Source organism: Cebidichthys violaceus, unplaced genomic scaffold, assembly GCF_023349555.1.
Source record: "Cebidichthys violaceus isolate CVI_PGR_0920_01 unplaced genomic scaffold, fCebVio1.0.p SCAF_55, whole genome shotgun sequence".
NCBI classification, from domain to species: Eukaryota; Metazoa; Chordata; class Actinopteri; order Perciformes; family Stichaeidae; genus Cebidichthys; species Cebidichthys violaceus.
In genome coordinates this window covers 606,562-632,744 of record NW_027176761.1, presented here as the reverse complement: position 1 = coordinate 632,744, position 26,183 = coordinate 606,562, and the positions used below count along the sequence as shown (strand labels likewise).

The 26,183-nt window shown below is 41.0% G+C and overlaps 1 protein-coding gene across 1 annotated transcript in view; it reads left to right on the top strand.

Moving 5' to 3' along the window:
• cpne2 (copine II) overlaps positions 1-26,183 on the top strand; it is a 42,683-nt gene that overhangs the window by 1,688 nt on the left and 14,812 nt on the right. Inside the window, exons 2-11 of the mRNA XM_068731945.1 lie at positions 1,586-1,786; positions 8,948-9,127; positions 9,242-9,316; positions 9,582-9,653; positions 10,264-10,347; positions 10,548-10,637; positions 11,054-11,152; positions 12,747-12,833; positions 14,545-14,604; positions 24,634-24,767. Of these exons, the coding sequence (XP_068588046.1) occupies positions 1,610-1,786; positions 8,948-9,127; positions 9,242-9,316; positions 9,582-9,653; positions 10,264-10,347; positions 10,548-10,637; positions 11,054-11,152; positions 12,747-12,833; positions 14,545-14,604; positions 24,634-24,767 (1,058 nt within the window). The 5' untranslated portion in view covers positions 1,586-1,609. The remainder of the gene's footprint in view (positions 1-1,585; positions 1,787-8,947; positions 9,128-9,241; positions 9,317-9,581; positions 9,654-10,263; positions 10,348-10,547; positions 10,638-11,053; positions 11,153-12,746; positions 12,834-14,544; positions 14,605-24,633; positions 24,768-26,183) is intronic.

Genomic DNA, 26,183 nt, shown 5'->3' with positions numbered 1-26,183 from the left:
AAGGTGCTCTGCGGTTTATCTATCCTTAAATCCTCTAATTATTATTTCAAACATGACCCAAGTTATTACTGAGAACATCATGTTCAGGCACAGTGTTTTTTTAAACAAAAAGTGTTTCAAGACATACATGCGTGTTTTCTCTTCATGTGTTTTTTTTTGTCCTTGCGTGAGGCGTCTCCATTTTGGAGGTTCTGCGATGGCTTTGATTGTGCGTGTGTGTGTGTGTGTGTGTGTGTGCGTGTGTGTGTGTGTGTGTGTGTGTGTGTCTGTGTGTGTGTGTGTGTGTGTGTGTGATAGAGCCTACAACAGGGTCAACTTGCAACGTCAGGGTCTCACATGCTGCGTATGTTTATAAATCTTCCTCAGTGTATTTCTAGCCAGACAGTATCACTCTAATGAAACTGGAGCCTTTTGCGCTTGTGTGCGTTTTCTCTCCTTTTTTTGCTACACATATCTAAAATATGTAAACATTGAAATTTTTAACCTAAATTCAACTAATTTCCAACTCTTCTGCAGTGTTATTTTGTGTATCTGCCTCTGTAAACTGATTTCTGTAGGGCAATACACAATCTGCCTGGCAACAGATATGACCACCCAGTGTGTTGATAGAGTCTTATTTTCCTCTCTGCGGTGGTGATTCCTGAAAGTCATGATGTTGCCTTCTGTCAGTGTAAGACACACGCTCTTATTTACCCCTGTAAGGTGTTATGTAACGAGTAATTGCACGTTATCCTGGACAGCAGCCATAGCTGTGTATGTAAACAACAACCTACAGTACGGTTCATTTCACAGAGATCAGGTTCGGTAAACTTGTAATCCTCAAATGTTTTTTGCAGATGGTCCAGTACTTCTCAATGACCGAGCACCTGCACAACTCATGACGCTCCCAGCAGCCTCTGTTTTTAGTGTTACTAATATTAGCGCACTAAAACTCTAAACTCTTCAACATGGAGCGAGTGACCCCTAGGGGGTCCTTAGAGTTACTGCATTGTTTGACAATGTTTATGATAATAATAATGTCTAGAATGTTTTTTTAAATTGAAATGTGTTTGATAATACACACAACAGTGACAATGAATCCAACTTATTATTAGCAAAGAAGCAAAAAAAACCCAACCCATTTCATTTCCACCTCATTGATGATAGCCTAGCTGTCACATGAGCTAGCTAACCCATGCTAAATCCCTGCGACACCCGTCCATAACGGTAAAGAAGTGGCTACATGTTATTATTTGAATAGCTTAGTGTTGTGTGCACCATAAAAAAAAGGTATGTTAATGCATGGCACTTTAGGCAGCCCTACGCGTTATTGTAGGCCCAGTTTATTATGCATAACAAGTTTATACGTATGTAGTAGGGGGTCCCTGCTCCGCCTCTCTATCAGCTAAGGGTTCCTTGGCCTGGTAAAAGTCCCTGCTCTCAACTAAGATGGTGAACTTAGTGAACATTGTACCAGTTAAACATAAGAATGTTCGCATGCTTGTGCATTTAACTCAAAGTGCCAAGAAACAGCCAGTGTGGGATGGTGTGTGGGCATGTATGAAACTAGTTGTTTCCGCTCATTTCTTTGTTTTCTGTGCTCCAGGGTAATTAATTGTGACCCCAGACCATGGCCTACACTCTAGGCTCCACCACTGACGGCCAGACGCGCAGTGTCGGACCTCAGCACTGCGTCACCCGGGTGGAGCTGTCCGTCACCGCAGCCAGCCTGCTGGACCGAGACGTAGCCTCCAAGTCGGACCCGTTCTGTGTTCTCTTCCACGAGGTGGATGGAAACTGGGTGGAGGTAAGGATGGAGGGATGAAGGTGGGGTAGGAAAAAAACAACAACTGACAGATGGAGAGATAAGTGGAGGAAGAGATGTACTGGAGAAGAAAAAAAAAGACAGGAGTGAAGAAAAGGCACGTTTTGTCTTCTTAAAACAGGTGGTGAAATGGAGAGAAATCAGCAGGGGGATGCAAATGGCAGATTGGAGGGAAAAGGCTGAACAGAGATAATATATTAGTGTTTGGATCATAAGGAGTCAAACCCATTTCTGGTGCTTCGCCGTGCTGTTTATTTCAACGCCAGGGAGGCGGAGAGAAGAGGATAAGAGCGAGGCAAAAATAAAAAAAAGAAGATTTAAAGGGAGGATGGAGAATTCTAGAAGTGTCAGAAGTGCTTTCAAGGTCACGTCCGCCGTGTTGATTCTTCCAGCAAAGAAAGACCAAAGGATTTTGTTTGTTGTCTGTGTTGCTTTGCAGACGGTTATATGTGGTGAGCCAGATCCAAACTCATGATGTCTTGACCATCTGGCATGAGCCCCGGCGTGCTGAGCCCAGTAGGACGTTGAGAACGTTCGTGAACGTTCTTCAAACGTTGAACTGGCACCGCACAGAAGCTATCAGGGCTGCCAAGTTAATTATACAAGGTTCCACAAGTAGGTTCCATAATGCGCCAAGATAAGCTTATCTCCGTTATATCTGTGTGTCCTAATCTATGGTGTGTACAAACTAGTACATATTCAGCACAGTTAAACCTTGTTATTTTGTACATTATGTATTCGTCTTTCATGTAAACTGCAGAATACCACACGATGTGCTTGTCAACCTTGTTCACATCATATGGGATGCATGATTCCTGTGACTGTGACTACTGAAACACAGCACGGTCGTATGATTGCAGCGTTGATCATGTGAGGGTTAGACATTACAGTTCTATCAATTCAATTTGGGTTTAAGAGATATTTTGATGATGAACTTGTTTGTCTTCATGGTGCTGTCCAGTTTACCTGTCGAAATTATGACCGGGAAGTTGACATGAATGGAAATTGGCAGTAACAGTAACATGGTGGACCAGAAATAGCCATGAAAAGTGCACTTAAAGCCCCTGTGTGATAAAGCCACATGTGTGATTATGATTATGGGGTCTGAACAGACTGTGTGGGCATGTACGTACAAGCTGTGCTTGACTGGCATGTCCATGACTCTCCTGTTATTGTAGTTGTACTTGTCCTTCACTAAGTGAAAAAAAAAGAAGCTTTCTTTATACCGGCCACAAGAAACGTAATGAATTCCTTCAAAAAAGCAAGTACATTGTCATTATAGAGGGATGCTAAATCTTTGCTTTCAACAAACAGTGTTATCAACTTAGTTTCTGGGCAGCACAGTGTCTCATTGGTTAACAACAAAGAAGGTGCTGGGCTCTCTGTGTTCGCTGCCTCAGTCCAAAGACATGCAGGTTACAAGCTTGGTCACTCCAGGATTTAAAGCTGTGAAGTCTCACGGCAACCGCTGAATTAGTGCATCCACTTGAGGAGGTGTAATTAGCTGAGAAATTGCTCAACGTCGAGTTCAACTTTGGTAAACTCTGACATATTCACGGAGTTGACCAACAGCAAGCCATGAATACAAATACAGGGTGGAGGACGCTGCTGTAGCTTGTTAGCTGAGTTGCACCGTTCACTTTTATTTAACCTCCTCTGTCGGAAAAAAAGCAAAAGAGGAACCATTTGAAGGCTGTTTTGAAACAGCATTTGAACTACATCTTTTGAACTGACAGCGTGATCTTTGTCCCGTTCGCTAATCTAATCCATTTGTTTGCCAACAGCTAGTTAGCCGGCGTGTTAGATCGCAGAGCTTTATTTTCCCTCTTCAATAACTTTGTATTGAACGAACTGGCTCGCAATAGTGACCTAAATGGCATTGGGAAGTAGAACAGTGAAGAGAAAATAGAGAGACGCTCCGACAACTATCGCGACTGACTAGCGATGCTTGCGGTGGTGCTGCGAGTTAAGTTGAGTCCAGGGCAGCGCTTTGTGTTCTGTTTCTTGTACACCAATATGTGATGTGAATGTATGATTTGACACAGCATTTGCCGGGTGCAGAAAAATAACAAAATGAGCGCTAAGTTGGAGCTGCTAAAGAGGAACATGGTGATGAAGTTTTGGTGTGTGTAGGCTGCTGCCTCAATGCTTCTCTGTAGCGAACAGCTGGTCAACAGGGCAAACTGGCTTTTTTGTATGTGCGTGCCAGTGTGTGTGTGTGTGTGTGTGTGTGTGTGTGTGTGTGTGTGTGTGTGTGTGTGTGTAGGCGAGTGCCTCGGGTTGTAGCTAGCTGTCGGTCAGCAGGGCATGTGGCTCCGATGTGAAATTGCCAAGGGTTTCTATGGCAACGGGAAGGGAAACAAAAGCTTAGTGCTACTGGAGTGAGGGAACGATGGAGGAGGCGAAATCAGACCCAAACCTTTTTCTCTGATATCATCCACAGCTCGCTCTTTCTCTCACTACCCGGCTTTCTCACTTCCTCTGATCCCCCCTTCCTGTTAGCTTTGTCTTCTCTCTCCTCCTTTCTCCGATTGTCTCTCTCATTTCTGTCACCATGTCTTCCCCCCTCTGTCTCTCTCCGCCTCACTTTCTGTCTATCTTCGTCTGTCTTGTGAGATAGAGGTGTGAGAAGCAGCTGGGCCCATCAGGGGGAAAGAGAGAGAGAGAGAGAGAGAGAGAGAGAGAGAGAGAGAGAGAGAGAGAGAGAGAGAGAGAGAGAGAGAGAGAGAGGTAAGAGTGTTGGAGTGAGGAGGTGTGAGAGAGAGGGAGTTGAGAATAGGCTGGAGGGAAACAGAGGGTGAGGGGAAAATTAGCGTTAGAAAGAGAGGTTCGAGAAGGAGAAGAGGAAGAAGGAGATAGAAAAGGAAGTGAGAATGAACGGAATGATGTAAAGAGGTGAATGAAGGAGACCACGATGCCATATTATGATAACAGCTCAAGCTGGTGATAGAGCGGCTTTAAAGAACATGATAGGCCTACAGAAATATGGATCTCTGCTATTTAAAGGACCCAGTTTGCAGACTGCTTTGGCTATTCCTCCCATTTTTTTTTTCTCTCTCTGAACTCTAAATCCCCGTACTAATCTCAACACGTTGTCGACACAGATATACGCCTTTACCACTGAAAGTGAGAACTCCCATGCAGTGTGATGTTTTACCACGTACAGAGGGGATGCTAGACTCAGTGGGGTTTAAAGTCACATCTTCAGCAGAGCCTTATGTAGACTGGTAATGTCATTTGCTGGATCTAAAGGGTATTTCTGCTTTATTATACACATTTCAATGGATCATCTAAGGGAGGTTAGCTGAATGACAGACTTTGTAAGGTTACTTTAGGTGTTTCGTGATTTAACGGATCAATTCAAATATCTACATAATGGTGAACCGTGGTCTATTGAAGCTGCTCCAATCAAAATGTTCACGCTAACAATGGATCAGATCTTTTAGCATCATTCAGGTCGTTGTTTTGGTTTTAGACAAGCAACTTTACTGTTTGGGTTCACTCCCACCACTTTCAATGACCTCATTTTCAGCAGCGAGCAGCTCTTTTCAATGAAAGACTCCTCTGTACTCTACCTGCCCAGCATCGAACAGCTAACAGACAAAGTTAGTAGCTGGAGAGACGGGACTCCGTATCTGCTCAACGTGTAAACATGCAACATTTGCAGTTGACACGCCGTTTCTTTTATTTGGAATTGTGTGTTTGCTTTGGTGTTGCAAGTTTGTCCAAGTAATTCCTTTTTGACGGCAGCTTCTCTGATGTGAGTCTTTGAAACCAGTTGTGCTCGTCTTATTGATTCAACCTCCTCGCATTGAGCTGTTGGGATGTCTCTTCTCTGTCTTATTAAACACCAGAAAGAACTGGAACTATGCTCATCCTCATTGTATTCATACTGGTCATTAACATTTAAAAAAAAAAATCCCACACGGATGTACACACTCATAAAGAAGATGGCAGAGCACAGTAGCAAAGCGGACAAATAGTGTGATGTTTTATTCTTCAGGTTTGACTGCAGTCTTAAGACATTCTTGTTATCATATCCCTGCAGTAACGTTCTACTTAACTACCCACTTAGTAAGCTATTGTTGCATCCAGCTGTTCATATTGTTAATATTCCACCATTTGTATCTAAGAGGAAAAGGTCTGTTTCAGTTGCCTGGTGTGTTGGCTTCTATTTTTGTCTCATTTCTGCAACAATAAACACGGACAGATAAAAAAAAAAAAGGGTCTGATTCATTTCCATAGTCCGGTGAGCCAGGTTCAAATCCACAGTGACACAAATATGAGACATGCACTTGAGCCTGCCGGGCTCCCGTGATGACCCACCAATATCAGTTTTTAAGCAAAAAAGTGCAGCCGTACTCTCTGCTCTCTTCCCGTGCGTCAGACAGATGGATAAGTGCTGTAAGCACTGGTAGCAGGCTGAAGTTAAAACCCTTTTCCCTCTGAAGTACTGTGGGTCTAAAGCCTGTCTCTCCTCAGTTCTTTTGTAAGAACAATCCCGAGTCAGAGAAACGTAAGATATTTGGATAAAAGCATTAATAGAAGGTGCATTTTTAAAGCGGTACCTTATGTCTATACAGTTATTTGCTACTACTGCATACTCAAAGTGAAAACACTGATAAGTGATCATATCAAACAACAGCGGAGATTTTCAGCTGCCTCGGGACACATTCATTAGGACAAACTGATTTACATGCTCCACTGTGAGCGAGTGAAATAGGTCGAGCTGCACGGTTGAGGAAGATTAGAAAATAATGCGTAAAAAAAAAAAAGAAATGTGCAAGAGCATCTACAATGTAAGCAGCAATCATTACACTGCCCTGTGTGTGAGAGACTGAGTGTCCACTTAATGGGTCATGAACTGGAAGTTGGTGAATCAAGTACCAACTCAGCAGTAAACCTATAGTACAGCCGAGGATGATGGGAATGAGTTTTGCAGGTATTTGGACAAAGTGATTTTTGACCTGATGGTGGCACTCGATGAAAGTCAGGGGATCTCCACAGTACATACGGTTCATCCTGTGGGGACTCGAATGTCTGTACCAAATGTCATGGCAGTCCGTCCAGTAAATTTTTAAGATATTTATTTTTGAACCACAAATGTCAACGTTATCGTCACACTAAAGGAGGAGTCAGGGCATCGCCAAAGTCAGTAGGATTCATCCTCTTGGGATCATGACTGTTTGCACAAAATGTCTCAGCAGTCCATCCAGTAGTTGTTGAGAGGTTTTGGTCAGGACCAAAGTGGTGGGCCGACCAACCGACTGACACACCAACATTACCGCCATTGGTGTCACCAACCAAAGAAGTAGCGCTTTATTCTGCGTGTGAACTTGCGTTCAAATTTAGGTCACTTAAATTTAGCAACACTTATCTCCAAGCATTAAAACGCCACATCAGCAAACACTGTAATATTATATGGCAACAAACAAAGCAAAGTGCTTGTTAATCAGCAGGACAGATGCAGTTTAGGGTTGACATTGCATGGTCACCATCTCCGCTTTATCAGTGCAATGACCATTCAAAAATGCTCTTTATATTCACTTCAGTTCAGAAGTGGTGACAAGCTAGACGTATACTGACCCTGTCTAATGCTGGATAAACACACCAAGCACTGTGTTCAGGGTGAGTCAGACTGGAGAGTAGCTCAGCCAGTGAGTATCAGTCATCCAACCACCTGGTTTAGAGGACCCAGAGCAAATAACATGACTCTCACAGCGCTCTTACAGACACCCACACACTGCGATCTGTGTGTGTGCTGTCCGGGTTATTTTTTGGGGCCATCACTTGTTTGTATCTCAAAGCTGGACCCACCTGGGAAAAGTAGTTGAGGATGTGGAAAATTGAAATTAGGGTTAAAACATTAATAATTTATAATAATTTTTTTTTTTTTTTTTTTTAACATTGAGTCAAATGACTCTGAAAGAGACAAAGTTAGTAATTAGTTTCGTAAGAGAGCAACTGTCCTCAACAACTGTTGGATTGCTCTCAGGATGGATCGTGATTACTTTAGTGATCCTCACATTTTTCAGCTAGTATTTAAATAATAATATTAGAATTTTTCTAAAACTTTGGGTTATAACCAAATATCTGCAAAACTAATGTCATTCCCGTCAGCTTTAGTTGTACTTTGTGTTTATGCTAGTTAGCAAATGTTTGCATGCTAATCTAAGACGGTGAACGTGGCAAACACCATACCTGCTTACCATTAGCATGCTATTCTCATTGAGAACACGTTAGCATGCTGACATTAGCATTAACCTCAAATCACGGCAGTACAAGCACAATGGATATATTAACAAAAATAGAGCCTCACAGCAGTTTGCAGCTCTTCATATTGTTGTTCAGGCCTTGGTTGGAGCACCCAACAGGTTTACTGGAGACGTACACACTTACTGGTCATGGAGAAGTTTAATCCAACAGAGTGTTAAATGCAGTATAGAGTCCAGGCAGCCAGAGACTAAAGTGTGTTCATCCTCAACTCATTTCAGAATGGCAGTATGTTACAGAGCAGGGGTCACCAACCTTTATGAAACTGAGAGCTACTTCAAGGGTACTGAGTAGTACAAAGGGCTACTTGTTTGATACAAACTTCCTGAATAACAAAGTTGCACAGGTCACCTTTTAATAATAATAATAATATATGTGAAGAGACTGTCTGATCACATGTCAATGTTAATTATTCCTCACAATAATGATTTCCTCAACAACGATGGTAGGAAACACACTAGTGCTATTTATAGAACATGCCTTGCGGGCGACTCACGTGGTTCCTGCGGGCGACCAGGGTACCTCTGGTACAGAGAGATGGTAGATGTGAAGGAGTCAGAGACAAACCTGCATTGGATGATATAACCAAGTTACTCTGTTTTCCATCTAAACATGTATTAAATATGATCATAACCCAGATGCGACTTACGGTTCACTAGTCTGCATGTAAACGTAAACTATTTGATAGAAACTTGCCCGATTTAGTTAAATGGCTATTACTTATCCACAGTCCTGGGCAGGTTGATGTTAAAAGTTCAAACTGAAAACGGATCCTTATTGGTGCCTTTTCAGTGACACAATCCACTAAAGTTCATGTGTTTGATTTATTCCTTGTCTTAAAAGTCGGTCTCCTTGTTTCGTGTCTTTTAGCTCGGTCGCACTGAAACAGCTGTGAACAACTTGAACCCAGTGTTTGGGATGAAGTTTCACGTGGACTACCACTTTGAGGAGATCCAGAAGCTTCGCTTTGCCATGTTCGATGAAGACAAGTGTGCCACACAGCTCTACGAACACGACTTCCTGGGAGAGTTCATTTGCACACTGGGAGTGGTATGGAAGGATTTCTCCTTTCCCAGATCAAAGTTCCCACATTTCTTTAGTTTTGTGTTTCGTCTTACTGTAATTGATTCCTGTCCTGTGTGTCTCTCTCCAATTGTCCATCAGATTGTGTCCAATAAGAAACTTCACAGACCGTTGATCTTAGCCAATGGGAAGCCAGCTGGCAAAGGATCCATTACGGTGAGAATAATACTGCCGCTCTCTCTGTATCTTTAACTTTCTTTTTGTCTCTCCATCACACAAACACACTGAATCGTATCAACAGTGGCTGTTGTTCACTATAATGGCGTGTTTGCTATTGTCTATGATGATGATGACAGTGATGGTGAAGATGTTGTTGATTCTGTGATTGTTGCTGCTGCAGTACCCGCTGATGACCATGTGAATGTTTATAGTTGCCAGTACTTTTTGCTGCAGCTAATGTTGTGCTGTAATTCTATTTTAGATAACAGCTCAGGAGCTGTCTGACAACAGAATCATCACTTTGACCTTGAGTGGGCGTAAACTGGATAAAAAGGTAGGCAGTTAGACCCACTCACATACACACACACATACTCTGGATGCAAGCAAGCAAGCACGCACACACACACACACACACACACACACACACACACACACACACACACACACACACACACTGTGCATTAGAGAAACACATACTGCTTTAGAACACACAAGCAAAGCCCAGTAAGCCCACAAATAAACAGGACATGTTTTCACACCCTTCACCTTTGTCTGCCAACTAATCGGGTGCACAGATAGTTGGAAAGGAAAACCATGCAGGATTTCTCTCTATTTATTTACAGTTTATTCTCATTCTTGAATCTATGGAGTAGCTGCCAGTGTATGGTGAAGGGAAGAATGACAGCGGGTCAGAAACAGCACAGCTTGAATTGTGATTTGAACTAATGCTAATGTGTGCCTGCTGTGCAGCCTCTGGTTAAACCGCCAGGATAAACACATAGCACAGTCATTGCAGGAATGCAGAGCACCTCGTATAGTATATACATTAATATATATATATGTACATATATATATATATATATATATGTACATATATATATATACTAAATAATTAGGAGAAAAAAGGACAAGGCTTAAAATGATAAACTCTGTGTTCTGTGCAGGACTTCTTTGGGAAATCAGACCCCTACCTGGAGTTTCACAAACAGGGAGAAGACGGCAAATGGATGCTGGTGCACAGGACTGAGGTGAGTCATCAGTGGGGATTAAAAGCACCTTTATCTAACTGTCATTATTGTCAATTAAACCAGGTCTTACAGAAGGTCATACACTGTAACTTTAACAGCCCCAAGTGTTGGTAATTCTGCTGTGGCTACAACGGCATTATACATCTGCTGCAGTGTAATTCAAATGATTAGCTGCCTCTTCTTTTTATCTGTGACTTCAGGTCATAAAGAACACTTTGGATCCAGCATGGAAACCTTTTACTGTGCCGCTCATTTCTCTCTGCAATGGAGATGTGGACAGAAACATCAAGGTCAGAGTTTCATCTGTTACAAAACTGGTGTGGTGTTGAATTTCTACTTTATTAAATGTTAGCAGTGCAGATTGATAGACATAAGGACAGGATGTATAGCACGCTAATGCACTGGTTGCCAATGCATACAAGATCATGTTGTTTCATTATCAGATGCTGTGTTGTTATTACACATAGTAAATAATAAAGTCCATGTCCAAGCCCAAAATTGTTACAGACCATATAGAATGTTACCAATTATTCATGTGTTAGAATAGCGGGTTTTTAGGATGAGCTGCATGGAGAAGTGTAAAGAGGGCAAACATACCAGAGAAATAACCACTTGAGTCTCAAAAAGGAAGCTAAACAAGCTAACCCACTTGCTTGTGAAATGTAAAAGGAGATGGCATGATGTGCTGTGTTCTGCCCGACGACAGGTCCTGTGTTACGACTATGACAATGATGGAGGCCATGACTTCATAGGAGAGTTTCAAACCACGGTTGCCAAGATGAGTGAAGCCCAGAACTCAGTGGAGGTAAAACACATTTGACATTAGTGTGATTAAGTGTGTGCATTTTTTTTTTGTCAGTTCAAAATAATGTAATCTGTCACAGGGTGAATTCAGGCAACAAGGATTGGACCCAAACACAGATGAGGGAATGAAATGCAGGTGAGGAGGTGGTTGGGAAAGGCAAGGCAGAGCAGATGATGGAGGTGGGGACAGGTGTGTAGATGGGTGGGGTAGTCAGGTGATGAGGAAGGAGAGTCATAGGCATCTGGTGGATGGATGGAAAATGGCAATAAAGGGGCCTGGGAAATAGGGAATGTGGCTGGAGAGGTGGAACAGAGAAACGGACCGTGACAGGATGTAATTGTATTTAACTGCTAAATCCTGGATAACCTGAATGTTAGCTGTAACGTCAATTTTTTCAGTGTTATAATTTTGTCAATGCTATGCAATAAACATAAAAGGTGAATGTAAGACAGAGGGCTTGAGAATCATGCTCTGTCATTAACCAATGGATAGCAGTTTGACTTGTTTTTTTCTAGCTATACTGAATTGGCCACAACTCTGCCCTGTACTGGCTAATTTACAGTTTAAATGCATTGAGTCACATGTGTTAACAGTGTGTTAACAGCAATTATCATGCACAGATTTGCATTGCTGCATTCACACTGAGGTCTTAAGTCTGAGCTGCTAATGAATACATACTATTGAGACGTATTCGTCTCACTTTTGCAAGATATAAAGATACAGGGATCAGAAAACCGTTCATTCATTAGTAGCTCTGTGTGTTTGTGAGGAAATGTGTGTGTGTGTGTGTGTGTGTGTGTGTGTGTGTGTGTGTGTGTGTGTGTGTTAATTTGTGAAACTGCGTGTGTGCATGTGCCAAAGCAGCCTCATGGCTTGTTCTCCCACTGAGTCTCTTCATGTGTGGTAATGATGTGGGGACTCAGACACACACACAGACACACGCAAAATAACAAGATGGGGGATGGAGAGAGAGAGAGAGAGAGAGAGAGAGAGAGAGAGAGAGAGAGAGAGAGAGAGAGAGTGTGAAAAGAAGGATGAGCAAATAAGAGGTGCTTTTGAGATGTAAAACAGCCTTTTGCTGAGCCCTAGTAACACGACAAGGCATTTAGAGCTACCTGTCATATGAACCACCAGCTGACTCAAGGCATGTGAGGCTGTGTAGTGTGGATGTGTGTGTGTGTGTGTGTGTGTGTGTGTGTGTGTGTTTGTGCATGTCTCAAATGTATCTTTTCACCAGACGTATTGCTATCTAATGTGTGTTTGTGTGACTTACAGTATTAAAGCATCGCTTTTCTGTTCGTCAGGTCAAATGAATTCACAAAGTGTTTCTGATAAACTGTGTTTTTGATTGACTAACTCCACCACTATAGAATAGTTTGCTTATAATGCATCTCAAAGTTTGACTGTCAAGTTGTAGTCATTGTAGGCGGCGTGTGGAATACATGCAGATCCAAGTCACAGCTTCTCAGTCGTCTGTTCATTTCTCCCCCATCTCACCGATTCTTCACAACTGTGCTGTCAACTCTACTTTTACCATCGATACTAATGCGTGTCATCTCTTTTATTCTCTGCAATTGTATTTCTGTCTATTCAGGTAGAGTTTGACTGCATCAACCCCAAGAAACAGAAAAAGAAGAAGAATTATAAGAACTCTGGCTTCATCATTGTCAAGTCATGTAAGGTAAGGATGGAAGGATGGAAGGAAGGATGGATGAATGGTCTAGTCATTTTCCAGCAGCATCCATGTTTGCTTTGCAATCTTAATCTTTGGTTGCTTCTAAATGATGACTACTGGTCTTGGGGCAGATAGTGTACATCATAAGACTGATGGTTGGGTTCTCACTGTTATTCTATAGTTAGCCTGGCACATAGACCTGTGGAATCACATGCAAAGCACATTCCCCACGTCATCTCTCCCTGTGCCGTTTTTGCGTTTGCGCACTGCAGAATCCACAGTTGAGGTATTACACCAATTAATGTGCAATTGCTGTGATGTTCAATATTATAAGAGTAGAGTCACTCCAAAAAAGGACGCAGTTTCAAGCTTTCGATTAAAGTTGCCGATTCATTTTCTGTCAATCGACTACGCGATTAATCAACTAATTGTATCGGCTCTTAATTCAGTGTTAATTTCAAAAGTAATTAATGGCGGTTTAAGCTACCTAAAAATGATTGTTATCTGTTCAAGGTGAATTCCCATTTAGAATATCAACAGGATGAATTCAAAAACAAAAAATAACTCTCTTGACTTTCCACAAAAATCTCTGCACGTCTAGTCACCTCATAATGACCTCTACTGTCGACTCAATAGAACATTTGATTAAACCATTGTGGTTTTGATCAACTGACACACTTCTTAGTGGGTGTCTTTAACTCCCTCTGAATAACTCATTTGTGTGGTGACTTTGAGCCCCACAGAGGACACTTAGCTGAAACACATGAGTCTTTAGATTCCCATTGGAATGACATTAGAGCCGTGTGCATACGATGACAAGCTTTCATAATTGATTCTTTTCCTTCCTCTTCTTTTCATGCTCACAACTATGAACAAGCCTTTGTACGGACATGTTCATACACACATACAGCAATTTACACGTACACACCCAGCACTTGCACGAAACGGCTAATACAGTAATTATATTTGTTGGCTTTCGGCAGGGATTAGACTAATGACAGTAAAATCCATGCTAAATATTCACTGTAATTGGAGTCAAAATTTTGTTCAGACAAGATAATAATTGGTGCTCCGTTGGTGGTACCTCGAATCAGAAAAATATGGGTTGTTTTGTCATTTAAAATGTTTTTTAAATGTGCTATGTTTAGTTCAGTTGTTTAGTCTATGGTGTTAGAATAAGTAGACAATTAGTCAGACTCTGCACTTTAAAGATACAGTTCAGATTTTTTCAAGTAGGCTTGTATGAGGCACGCCTCCAGTTTAGAGAAGCAGATTAGAGTTCCAGCACAAAAGCAAAGAAACGTACTCCTCTGGATGAGGGCAGCAGCAAAACATATTTTAGTGATCTACACAAAATCAAACAGTTTAAATGTAAATTGTAGAACATTTTCATCGCTTTAACCTGCTGTCAGACAGACTTTTCTGATGGGGAACTGCTCTTTTCAAAGCTTCCAGACTCCATTTACAAAAACAGTAGTTTGAAGCTTGAAGCTTAGTTTGAATTGTGAAAAAGAAAAACAACACTTATTTATAGCAGAATTAACAGTGTTTGAAGCTGGTGAGATCCACAACAGTCTAACAATGTAATTATTTTTATCAAATCTAATGTTTAACATTCCTACGTTCCTTTACTTGATACATCAATACTCTCTTGCTGGTTATATTTATTTTCCTTAAGTGTTTTCTTACTCTGCCCCTGTGACTCTTGTCGCTCTAGATTACAAGGGACTACACTTTTCTGGATTACATACTTGGAGGATGCCAGCTCATGTTTACGGTGAGTATAATAATAGCCTGCCTGTTTTTCTGCTTCTGCAATGTTGTGGTAATGAGATACATGTTTCTGCATGCCTTACTCTCGGAAACAGATGGAAAACATTCAGATTTTCTATTTTCATCTCCCGGGGTTACGGTTGGATCATGATCATTTACATACAGAAAGGAAAAGTGTGAGGGACAGAAAAGAATGAGCGGAGCAGGGAAGAGAAGGGTAATGGGGTATTATGAAACATTGAACCGTGGGTACTTTTGTTGAATAGTGACAACAGGAGGGCAGAAAGACAACGGTGAACGCATAAAATGTGTATTTTGAAATGGTGAATAAGTTAGTGTGAGATTAAGATATGGAGATATAAAGAGAAAGAGATATTTTACCGTCACACTGTATTTTGGTCTGCTGTTAGGAGTGTCTTGTGTGTCCCTGGTGATGCCGCACCTGTGTGCGTAACTGAATGAGTGATTAAAGAGGCCTAATTTGTAATATTGCCAATATCACACACACACACACACACACACACACATACACAAATGTACAGAAATTCTGAAACCGCATGCACGCTAACGCCCATATACAACTAGAAGGGCAGACCTCCCCTAAGGCCTTCTATGATTTGATATGATTGTAAATCTGCAAGTGCAACCAAACGTGTTTGGATGTATTTCGCAAACTATTAGAATTATGTGACAAAATGTTCCGCGCCAAAATGTAATGAGTTCATCTTTTGCCTTTGCTACGCCTTTAGTTCTGTAGTTTGTAATCCTTGTGGAAAACCAACAAACAAACCAAACTGAAAACATAACCTCCTTGGCGGAGGTAACGGGAGAACACACACACACACACACACACACACACACACACACACACACACACACACACACACACACACACACACACACCCTGTGCCAGCTATGTGCTACATATGTGCATACACAGTGTCCATTTATTTGTCTCTTCTCTATCTCTACAACAATTTTCCAGCTTTGTGAGCTAGAACCAGGCTCCAGATGATACAAGAGAGTTGTTGTGTGGAGGTGACTGCAGCCATGCTGTCAGTGTCAGAGGATGTATTCTGTTGCTGCGGGGGGGGGGGCAGAAAGCTGCTAGATCTTCTCTTGAATTCAGGGCATTGTTAGGGAGCATCCACACACACACGCACACACACACACACACACACACACACACACACACACACCTTGTCACCTTATCTTATTGTTGGAAATGAGGCTTTAAAGAAAAGAGCATAGGGGTGTTGCACACACTCTTTGCTGTGGATGACAATGTTTGCACCGTGATCAATAAAGTGACAGTTAGTTTTGGTTATTTAAATTCGTGATGCAGACAAAAAAATATTGACCACTTGTCTTTATTGTAGCCTTTCCAAAGCCAAAAACACCAGAGCAAAAACGTAAGGAATGGATTAAACGTTGTGTTTATCTGCTCTAGTAAAGCTGCAAACCGAGTAACCGAATGGTTAATTGCAGCCAAATGCCAACTGATCCCACTTCATTTCTGAATATCTTACGCAGTAGTAATTCCTCTAGTCCATGCTGTGGTCTACTCGTCATGATGAGTTAAAACCAGAGTGTGGAGTTTTGACTTGTCCAGTGGGGATGTCCTTTGAAGTTATTACGGACATTAGGATGCTCTACATACAGCCTGCTCTTTTTTAGATCCCACTAGAGAAAAACTTCAAGTGCCCAAGTCCCAAGGTCCCAAGTCCCAAGTCCCAAGGCCCAAGGTCCAAGTCCCAAGGTCCAAGGTCCGTCACGTTATGCCATTGGGCCCAAAAAGACTTTTCCCCATAGACTTACAATGGGAAATAGACATCTGTAACTCAGTGTATATATTTTTTGAGGTACATCAACTTCTTAGTGAACACATGAAAAGCCCTTATTTAAATGATCAGGTCCTGGACTAATACCCTAATCCAGAGTTACTTCCTCTGTTCATGTGTGAATGAAACGCTAGGGCGCTTCCTCTATGGGCCCCACAGATACGAAAGATTGCCTGAAGATCCGAGTCATTTTATCTCAATTTTAAACTCCAAAGCCAAACTTTTTTTTTTTTTTTTTGCTTCATGCACAGCTGAGCAACTTTCATAGCTGTCAGCCGTGGACTTATTTCACTGCTGTGTTTGAATAAGGATGATGACCATACAGGGTTAATGAAAAATAAAATACAATCACAATTTGTAGAATTTACAAATGGGTGCTGGTAGTTATTGACAGTTTGATTTACTCAGGACCTTGCTTGTATGTAATGGACATAATTTCAGGGCAACGGGAACATTTGCCTGTTCTAGTAGTGGTGAGATGAGCAAATTTAAGGCAGAATGGGAAGTCTTAAATCCTCGCTGCTCCCTCCTAATCTTTTGCCTTTTGTCACAGACCTGCAGCTCTTTCACTGATGCACACACACACACACACACACACACACACACACACACACACGCACGCATGCACACACCTAATTCTGTCTTAACACAGATACTTCGTCTCTCCTGCTCACAAACTAATTTCCATACACATACATGAGCACAAACATATGATATCCTCGTCACACTCCTGCTTTCACTATTACACACTACGACCACTTTACATGCAAACTACCAAACCATGACTGTGGAACACAAATCCACGCACAGTATCTTCTTCCCACAGACATTTCATCACGCGTGCCTCTGCACTCTGTGCAAGATTTATACTGTAGGTGTGCACACAAATATACAATATCTTCAAACCTTCCCCGCTTACACACACTGACTGATTTAGACATGCACAAGCACACATAATCTCACGCAGACGCTCAGTCACCGATGACATCTTCCCCTCTCGTACACACTGCCACTTATATGCACACATTTTACATACACACACATACAGTGAGGAGCCGCCGTGTACAAAAACTACACACACATGCAGAAAGAGCTGTTTTGCGCTGTTCAATCAGACTTAGCATGGCTCTAATCCTAATCTCCAGGAAGGGAAAGTCTCTCCTCGGGGCTGTGGGAGCTGGAGGAGAGAGAGAGAGCATCGTTTCTCTGTTACACACTCCAACACAAAGAGACAGGCTGCTACTGCTGATGGGCTGTTTGTGAAAGACTCATTTCAACGGCATTACGCCGTTATTCACATCTCATGTTTGATATCATTCAGAGCTGTGTTGAGCGTAGTGCCCGTGGTCCATGTGGATTCATAGAGAAAACAAACGTTTCATGAATGAGAGAACAGACAAGCATCTTCACAGCTGCTGACAGACGATATCAGTTAAGACAAATAAGTTTGTTTTTTTCTTCAATGTCTGCCTTCTCTGTGCTGTAGTCTATGACAGTGTTTAAATGTCATTTGTCATTCTCAGATCTCAGGGCCTTATCATTTTAACGATGTGAGGCCATGCGACGTTGGCAACATATTTGATTGTGTTTCATAATTGCCAAAGCCTGCTGTCATCTGATAGTAATTGTTTCTGTTTTTAAAAACTGAAGGTGTGAAAGATATGAACATTTAGACGGGAGGGAAGGTCTAATGAAAGATGCTATTGAGTTGCATTATGGGAATTGTAGGATCCAGAACTTTTGGAACTTGACCTATATTAGAAGTGAGGACATCTCTGGATGAATGAGTGTGTTCCTTCTTTTTTTGTATCTGTCTCTTGAGTCTTTGGTTGTCACTCATTAATTGATTGCAGTCACTTCTACTTTGTTGTTTCTTTGATCAGCGCTAAGGTACTGTCAATGAACTCATTTCCTGCTGATGTTTCACATTAAAAGCCTACCACGTAAGGGAGGGATTGTGCCTTTTGAGCTACAGTAAGACTTGTATTGTTATCTGGGTAAGTAACCATGTAATCTGTGCAGGAAGTGTTGCGTTTTAATGAAAAACAGCAAAGTAGAATCAACTCCGTTTTAATTAAGAGGTTAGAGGAGGAGTATTTATGTTATGGCGTGACTATGTTGTTGTACTGACTGAAGTAGTGCGAATGAACAATAAATAGCTCGAACCATTCTGGATTTTTGAGACTATATGAACGTCAATACTTAGTTGTAAAGTTTTAAAAATTATTTTTCTTGGTAACTATTTCTTTATTATTGTGATTTGTTGAGTTTAACGGCAAAGTAAAACAGGATCAAATCAAAAAATTGGGCAATCAGTTTACTAAATTCTAAGCAAATATACTTCAATTTCTTTATTAAACTTTTTAATTAGGAATAAAGACATGTCTCCAATATAACGCTGTTTCAGATAAAGGGCTGATTCTATACAGTAGGGCCCTTTTCGAACTGATATGATATATATCATAGAAGGCAGTAAAAATATCTAACAACAATACAAAAGGATCATTGTTATACCTCATATCACTGCATATGACACATCCCTATATATGCTTGGAACTATTCTGGGATTTTTATTGTTCTGTTAAAAAAAAGAAGGGGAAAACTTGCAGTGGCTGTTGTGTGTTATACATAACTTGTCATGGAGGACACAGTACCCAATAATACACAAGAACAAATATCAATAGACCATAAATAGACCCACATTAGAAGTCTGGCAGTGGACAGCAGCACCTAGTTGTCACTGGGAACACCTTCGAGTGAGACTTAGAGTTACTCCAGAAGATGTTCACACAGGCTCCAACACACTCATCCATCCAGACTCCCCTCCATCCATCTCTCTGGCTGTTTAACTGCAAATGAGTCTGAGAGGTCCTGGCATGAGGATTGGCTGATATTCGACAAGGCACAGCTGAGAAAACTCCAATGTGATTGTCAGTATGTCAATTATTTGACAGTAATTTGGCAGTAGTGGAATCCCTCTAATTTATTTCAGTCACAGACGTTTTCCGCCACATTGCTGCTCTGAAATGTACAGTAATGAGATGCCGTTCCGTCGCCCCCTCTTCATTTTAATTCTGAGCACTTGCTTGTTGAAACTGTGTGTTTGTCATGTTGTGTTTTGTCTATTTGTGTGTTAGCAAATTACTAATAGCTTGGGGCGAGGAACAAGTTGGAAACAGAATAGTGTCATCTCCCACTGTCAAATTCACAACCATCAATAATGTCTGTCACCTGGGAGGTCACTGGAGGAAAAATGTCGTTATAGTTTTTCTGCCATTGACTGACAGATTCGGCATGCATATTTTCATGTTCATAGTAAGACGAAATGATTGGATATCAGAGATGAAAAATGGACATTGCTGATATAAACAACAGGAACAAATGAAAAATACAGTCATATCCTCCTCAGCAGTGTACACATTCATGCATGTGTACTAGCATATATGCATGCATGCATGTAGTTCATTGTTTATGGATCAAGGGGTTAGGAACAAAAATGTGTTTGCCAATAAAACATTTTTTGGGGGGAAATTGAATGGAGATTTATATACAACCATTTTAGAGCCACAATTTACTTTTTAATTTTTACGTGTTGGAATTACATTTTATTTTATTTTCATAGATGATTTTCAGCATGCTTGCAAACTGTGTATGTTTATGATAAACCCAAAACAGAAATTTGATTCTGTTTTTTTTTCATACATTAATTAACCTCTACGATACCCCTATAACAGGGGTGGGCAACCTTTACTATGCAAAGAGCCATTTTGCCCTATTTCCCACCAAATAAATTTAGTCTGGAGCTGCAAAAGCTATTTGATATTACAGCTTATAAAGTTTTAAATATAGTAATATTATATATACAAACATTATAGTTAGTTGTATTTATGAAAATAGACAAAAAAGACAATTCTTGACATTGTATTGCTATTTTACCTGTTATAACAATATCAAACTCTTATGAAGAGAGTTTTTTCTCTCATCTCCAGCGTGATACTATTCAGCAAATGCGGTGTGTTTGTTCTGGAAGTGTCTTTCTACATTACATTTTTTGCACATATCAAGCATACAGGTATCGGCATTGTTTGTAGTGAATGCAAATTAATACGTCCACACAGAATTAAACAATCTATTTTCCTCGATGACTTTTCTTTTTTTTGGGGATTTATCCATTGATAGTTTACTGAGGGTCTGCAAATCATGATGAGCCACCTGCAGGGAAAGGCGCTTGACAGCGACGTAATAGGATGTCACATTTTAGTTGACAAAATATTTTAAAAAAAAAATCTTTTCAGTGACACAGTAGAGACACCTGCGTTCACTACTTGATTGGTTCTTAGCAGTCACGACGTGTCCTTCCCTGATTCGTCACGCCCCTATCACGTGACCCTTACCCGGAAATTCACAAACAACAGCCTTGGTTATCTACCGACTACCAGGTTAATTTAACAAGGACAACTGATTACAGGTGTTACTGACCTTGTTGTCTTTACTAGCAGCTGTTGTCCAGTTAAAGTCTGCATTTCTGCGGGGGAAACAGCTGTTATTGTAGCGATTAGCGAGCGGCGTTATCAGACCTATGGAGCGGCCATCTGAAGTCAGGTTGGCGGCTTTGAGTAACCAATCTACTTCCTGTTTACACCGGCCCCACCGGCCCGGTGCCCAGTGTACGTGAATAGTCACGTGATATTCGTTTTCAGGCGTTGTAGTCTGGATGGAGATCGTCTCGAAAATTATGCTGAAACGCCGCGTGGACGGAGGTCGTTTTTGTTTGTTAAAACTTTTTTTTTTTTTTATTAGTGTGGATGTAGACTCAAGGAGCCACAACAGAGGAGCTGAAGAGCCGCATGCGACTCCGGAGCCGCGGGTTGCCGACCCCTGCCCTATAAGATACTAGTGAGCTTACATAGCTTTAAGCAGTGTTTTAGAAAGGAGGGGTCCAAAACCAGAGCTTTTCCGGGGGGTTCGGGGACATCCCCCAAATGTTGCAATGGTCAAATGTGGCAATGAATGATCAACACCAAGTAAAACGAAATTCGCACAACTTTCCTCTTTCACCCTCTGTATTTTAGCTTTACATTTAAGCTGGACAGACACTGCGTCCGGTCCATTGTCGTGAACGCAGGAATTTCTCAGGAAATTTGCCACAAACCGCCTCCAAAAAATCTAATCAGTTCATCCTTGAATCTCAAGGATGAACTGATTTGATTTTGGTGGTCAACGGTCAAGGTAAATCTGACCTCACTTCTCTCCCATTGATGTAAATGTGATGCCTCAGAAAGGCCTTGAGTGATGATTCATCAACAAATCATTTGGTCTATAAGACTTTAGAAGAAATGCCCATTACAGTATTTTATATATCCTAATAAATGTATTTCAATGAAGCAATCGATAAATCGACCAATCGTTTCTGCTCTGATTGACTTCTAGATATCTAATATAAGCTATATTTGGTAAAAGGTAAATGGGCTGTACTTGTATAACGCTTTTCTAGTCCTCCGACCACTCAAAGCATAACTTATTGACATACTGACAAACACATTTGTCAGTATGTCATTGCTTTTCCTTGGTTTGCCGTAGAGTTTGTTAAACTAGTCTAGTTAAAGAAGAGTAGTATGCCACGTGGGTCTTTTTTCACACATATGTCGTTCCAGGACTAACACACATGCTATACCAAATATCTAACAGCACCCTAATTCTGTCACCCTGCATCTCTGTGTCCGTCACTCCTGCTGCCCCCTTCTGCTCTTTATGCTCTGTCTCCTCTCTCTCCTTCCCTTCTTTTTTCTTCTCCTCATTTACCCAATTTTGTACTCACAGATCTAGCACCTTTGCTCTCTCTTCCTGCTTCTCCATTTTCTCTTTCCTCGGTCGTTGTCCCCATTGAACCAGAACATTGCTGTTTCATAACACTCCAAACTACAAGAGAAAGAAGGAGATTCTTTAGACCATCTTTAAGCTGATAGGAAGGAGGCAGAGTTTCTGGGTTGGGTTCTTGTCAGCACGCAGGCCGCTATTCACCGCCTGAGGAAAAGCTTGTCACTCTTAATCTCATATTATGTTTGGCTGTGTGACTCCATGTGTGTGTGTGTGTGTGTGTGTGTGTGTGTGTTTGTGCCTTTGTACTTTGGGTTCATGTGTTCGTATTTGGATATACAGTATGTGATCGCTGTATCACCCTGTGGTCATCTGTCTGGTTTCAGGGACATTCTGTCATTTTTAGACACAGCTGCGCTACACTCTTTTCTTTTGTATCCGTCCCCAGAGGAAAATGTTGTTTTTTTAAAAAACAAAGTAAAACAAATTAATTCCTTTAAGATTAAAATTGCAATGTGTTAGAGGAATTATTCAGTCAGTAAAGCAACAACATGCACTGTGAAGTTGAAAAAGGAATCACAATATCAACTAAATCTTAAAAATTGGCTCTCATTAAGATAATGAGATGTTTCAGCTCTGACACTGTTGAGGAAAATCTGCAATGTGAAATAACATTGTTCAATATTGCGATATGAGTTGCAATAGATAAAAGAATATTGAAGTGTACATATGCATTTCCTGTGTCAGCCTGGTTGTCTTTAAACTCACAACCGAAATAGAATTGAATATTTTAAATATAACCAGGCTGAATATTCTTTCTAGAGCAGCAACAGTTATGTTTACAACAGCAAAGTCACTATAGTCACTCAATTAATATCACACTGGAAACAAATGTCAATAAAATAAATCCTATTCCTGACATCAAAATACTGAGTGAAGTTTATAAAGAATGAAGAAAATAGATCTGTCTCTGTCCTCCCTCTGCAGATGTGATTCACTACAGAATCTAACTGGCCATTTGACACCAGATTTCGGTAACCATCCATAAATACAATGATTTTTCTTCTTTATGTCGTGATGGCGATGAAAATACGATTTATCTTCTTATCAGTAACTCCAGTTTCTCGTTTTTTCTTTCAGACCTTCACCTCCTATTGTATAATGCCATTGAATGGCAGGAGTAAATACTGTCATTGTTTGTACAAAGTCAGTTTGTTAAAAGTAGCATCTGTGTGTGTGACGTCGTATTGTGTTTCATACTTAACCTTGACATACATGTTATGTTTTCAGTGACATCTGAGTTATGAAGGGGTTCTTGTGAACATAGGACATGTAAGCATCGTCTGAACAAAATGGCCTAACATGCTGAGTAAACCTTACACAACAGGCAGTTTTCAACTTCCTGAAAAGTTCTGAAACTTTTATTTTGTTTATTTGGGCAAAGAGGGCAAATCTGCAGTCTGTGAGTCTGCTTGATTTGTACTTCTATGGCTGTGTGCCTATGTATTCTGTGCAGCTTGGTGCACGTCTCTCTGACTTCAGGCATTCACAGTACTGTCTGCAGTGGATTGCGTTTAGCAAGTAATTTCTTTCTGTTTTGGACCTTTTTGTTGTAAAAATCTGCAGCTTTCTGTGAGCTCCGCAAACCATCCCTGCAGCTCCGCGCAAACTTTTCCTTAGAAGTATAAATGAGGCTACTAATAAGGCAAATAATTGTAGTTAAGTAGTTTTACGTATTTTCTAAGAATATTTTTAAGGCTTTTTATTGTCTTTATTAGTGCAATTAACTACAGGAAAGAGGGGAGAGAGAGAGAGGGGGGGGATGACACTCAGCAAAGGGCCGCAGGTTGGAATCAACGTTTGCCGCTGACGAGGACGTGATGCACACACCTACCGAGAGGTCGCCCCCTGGTTACCACACTTTAAATAGAGAAACAAACATAAACCATCACTGGCACCAGCTAATTGATCAAGGCATTAATGAGAGAAAACATTAAATTCCTCATCCCACATTTAGTGAATATATAGTACAGTTGAACAAAATAAAATATTAAAGCTCACAGCTTGTGTAGTTGCCAGATGAATCCGAGTTCACTGCACAGAAGGAAAACAATAACTGGGCTCCTCCTGTGACATTTTTATTTAATGTCAAAAGAGAATCAGCTATTCCTGTCTGTTTGCTGCTGCCGCCTGTGTTTATTCACCGACGCTCCATTATTGTAGGTGATTCTGCTTTGTTATGCGTAGTGGAGAAGGAAATAAAGAAGACAGATTACGACTCACAACATTTCCAGTATCTTGAGCTCATTAAAATATGACATCACAGCAGGTTTCTAAGATGACTTTGAATCTGTCACTTCTCTGCGTTTCCATAGGTCGGTATAGACTTCACAGCATCTAATGGGAACCCTCGAGAGCCGTCCTCCCTCCACTACATCAACCCATTGGGCAGCAACGAGTATCTCGCTGCCATTCTGGCTGTGGGACAAATCATACAGGACTATGATACGTGAGTATCTACTTTTTAATCAATTAAGACTAACAAAAAGTTAGCTCCAGTAATAATAGCCTATGGAGCTATTATAGTAAAATAAAAAATATGGACATATATATGTATATACATATATATTACAAAGCAGAGAGAAGCTCAGATTACTGCTCAGGACACTCAACCATATCTTTACATAACAAATTGAAATAATTTACTGCTAAATTAATGCCATCCCCCTTGATAGCAAAATGACAAAATAGTCCCCTAGTGGCAGAGAGAGTGCAGAAGCAGAGGTGTTGTTTAGTCATTCTGACGTATTGATCCTTTATCTGAGGGTTGTACAAGTCAGCATCTATAGCCCCGACCATGGCTCTGAAATATCAGCAGCCTCACTGTGCTGTGTTGATATATCCATGGAGTTGTCCATGGTGCTGAAGTAGCAGACAGATTTGTAAGTGTGACTTTTTCTTTGAGTGCCACCCTTCTGTCAGATTTGTCATAAACTCAAGTCGGTCTTTAATTGCTGAACTGTTGTTGCTTCAGCTTCTATGCTAACGTGCTAACAGACATACGCACACGGTTCCCTCACTGTTCAAAGTTTCAAAAAAAAAGAATGATAAAAAATCATCTCGGAGCTCTCCTCCTGCCAGTAAACGGCTCCAGAATGTGACTCGCGCTCGCATGATTTATTCAGGCGTTAACCTCCTGGTCGTAAAAGTGAAGCCAATGCAGAAGTGTCTTAAACTTGCATTCTTTCAAATGGCCATCAAGGGGTGACGACTGGCTGCAAATATATAAAGTCAGATTGTATAGAAGTCTATGAGAAAATGTCCCTCCTTCTCACTTTATTTATTACCTCAGTAAACATTGTAAACATGAGTTTATGTTTCAATTCGTCTATACAACATGATGTTCATTTAGTAAATTTTGGTCTCATTTAGAGTAAAATAGATGATAAATCTACATGTTAGCCCTCTGCGTAATTATTGAATCCCACTGCTCTTCATGGCAAGACGTAGCTGGTTGAGGAAGAGACGACTGGTTAAGGTTAGGCAACAACCTTGATTGGTTAGAGTCAGGATAGCCTATTGGTGAGGGCAAAGGACCTCAACAAATCAGGTTCCAAGTACCTTGGGGAGCATGGACGCCTGTCCAGTCCCAGCACTGGAAGGCTGCACAGGGCGGATCTTGCCAAGAAGAGCAGCGGGATTCACAGTAACCTGGCACCCCCGTACGTCCCTACTACTACAGTTATGATTGGCCTGTCTGAATTCAGGACAAATTAGGGACATAGCTTTGTTAGCGGCGTGATACGACAAATTAAAAAATCGCCTACTGACCATAACCATCTATTTCTTCACTGTTTTTCAAAGTAAAGTCCCAAGTTTGTGTCACTGAGAACATACTGACGACCACCAATAATTCATAGATGTT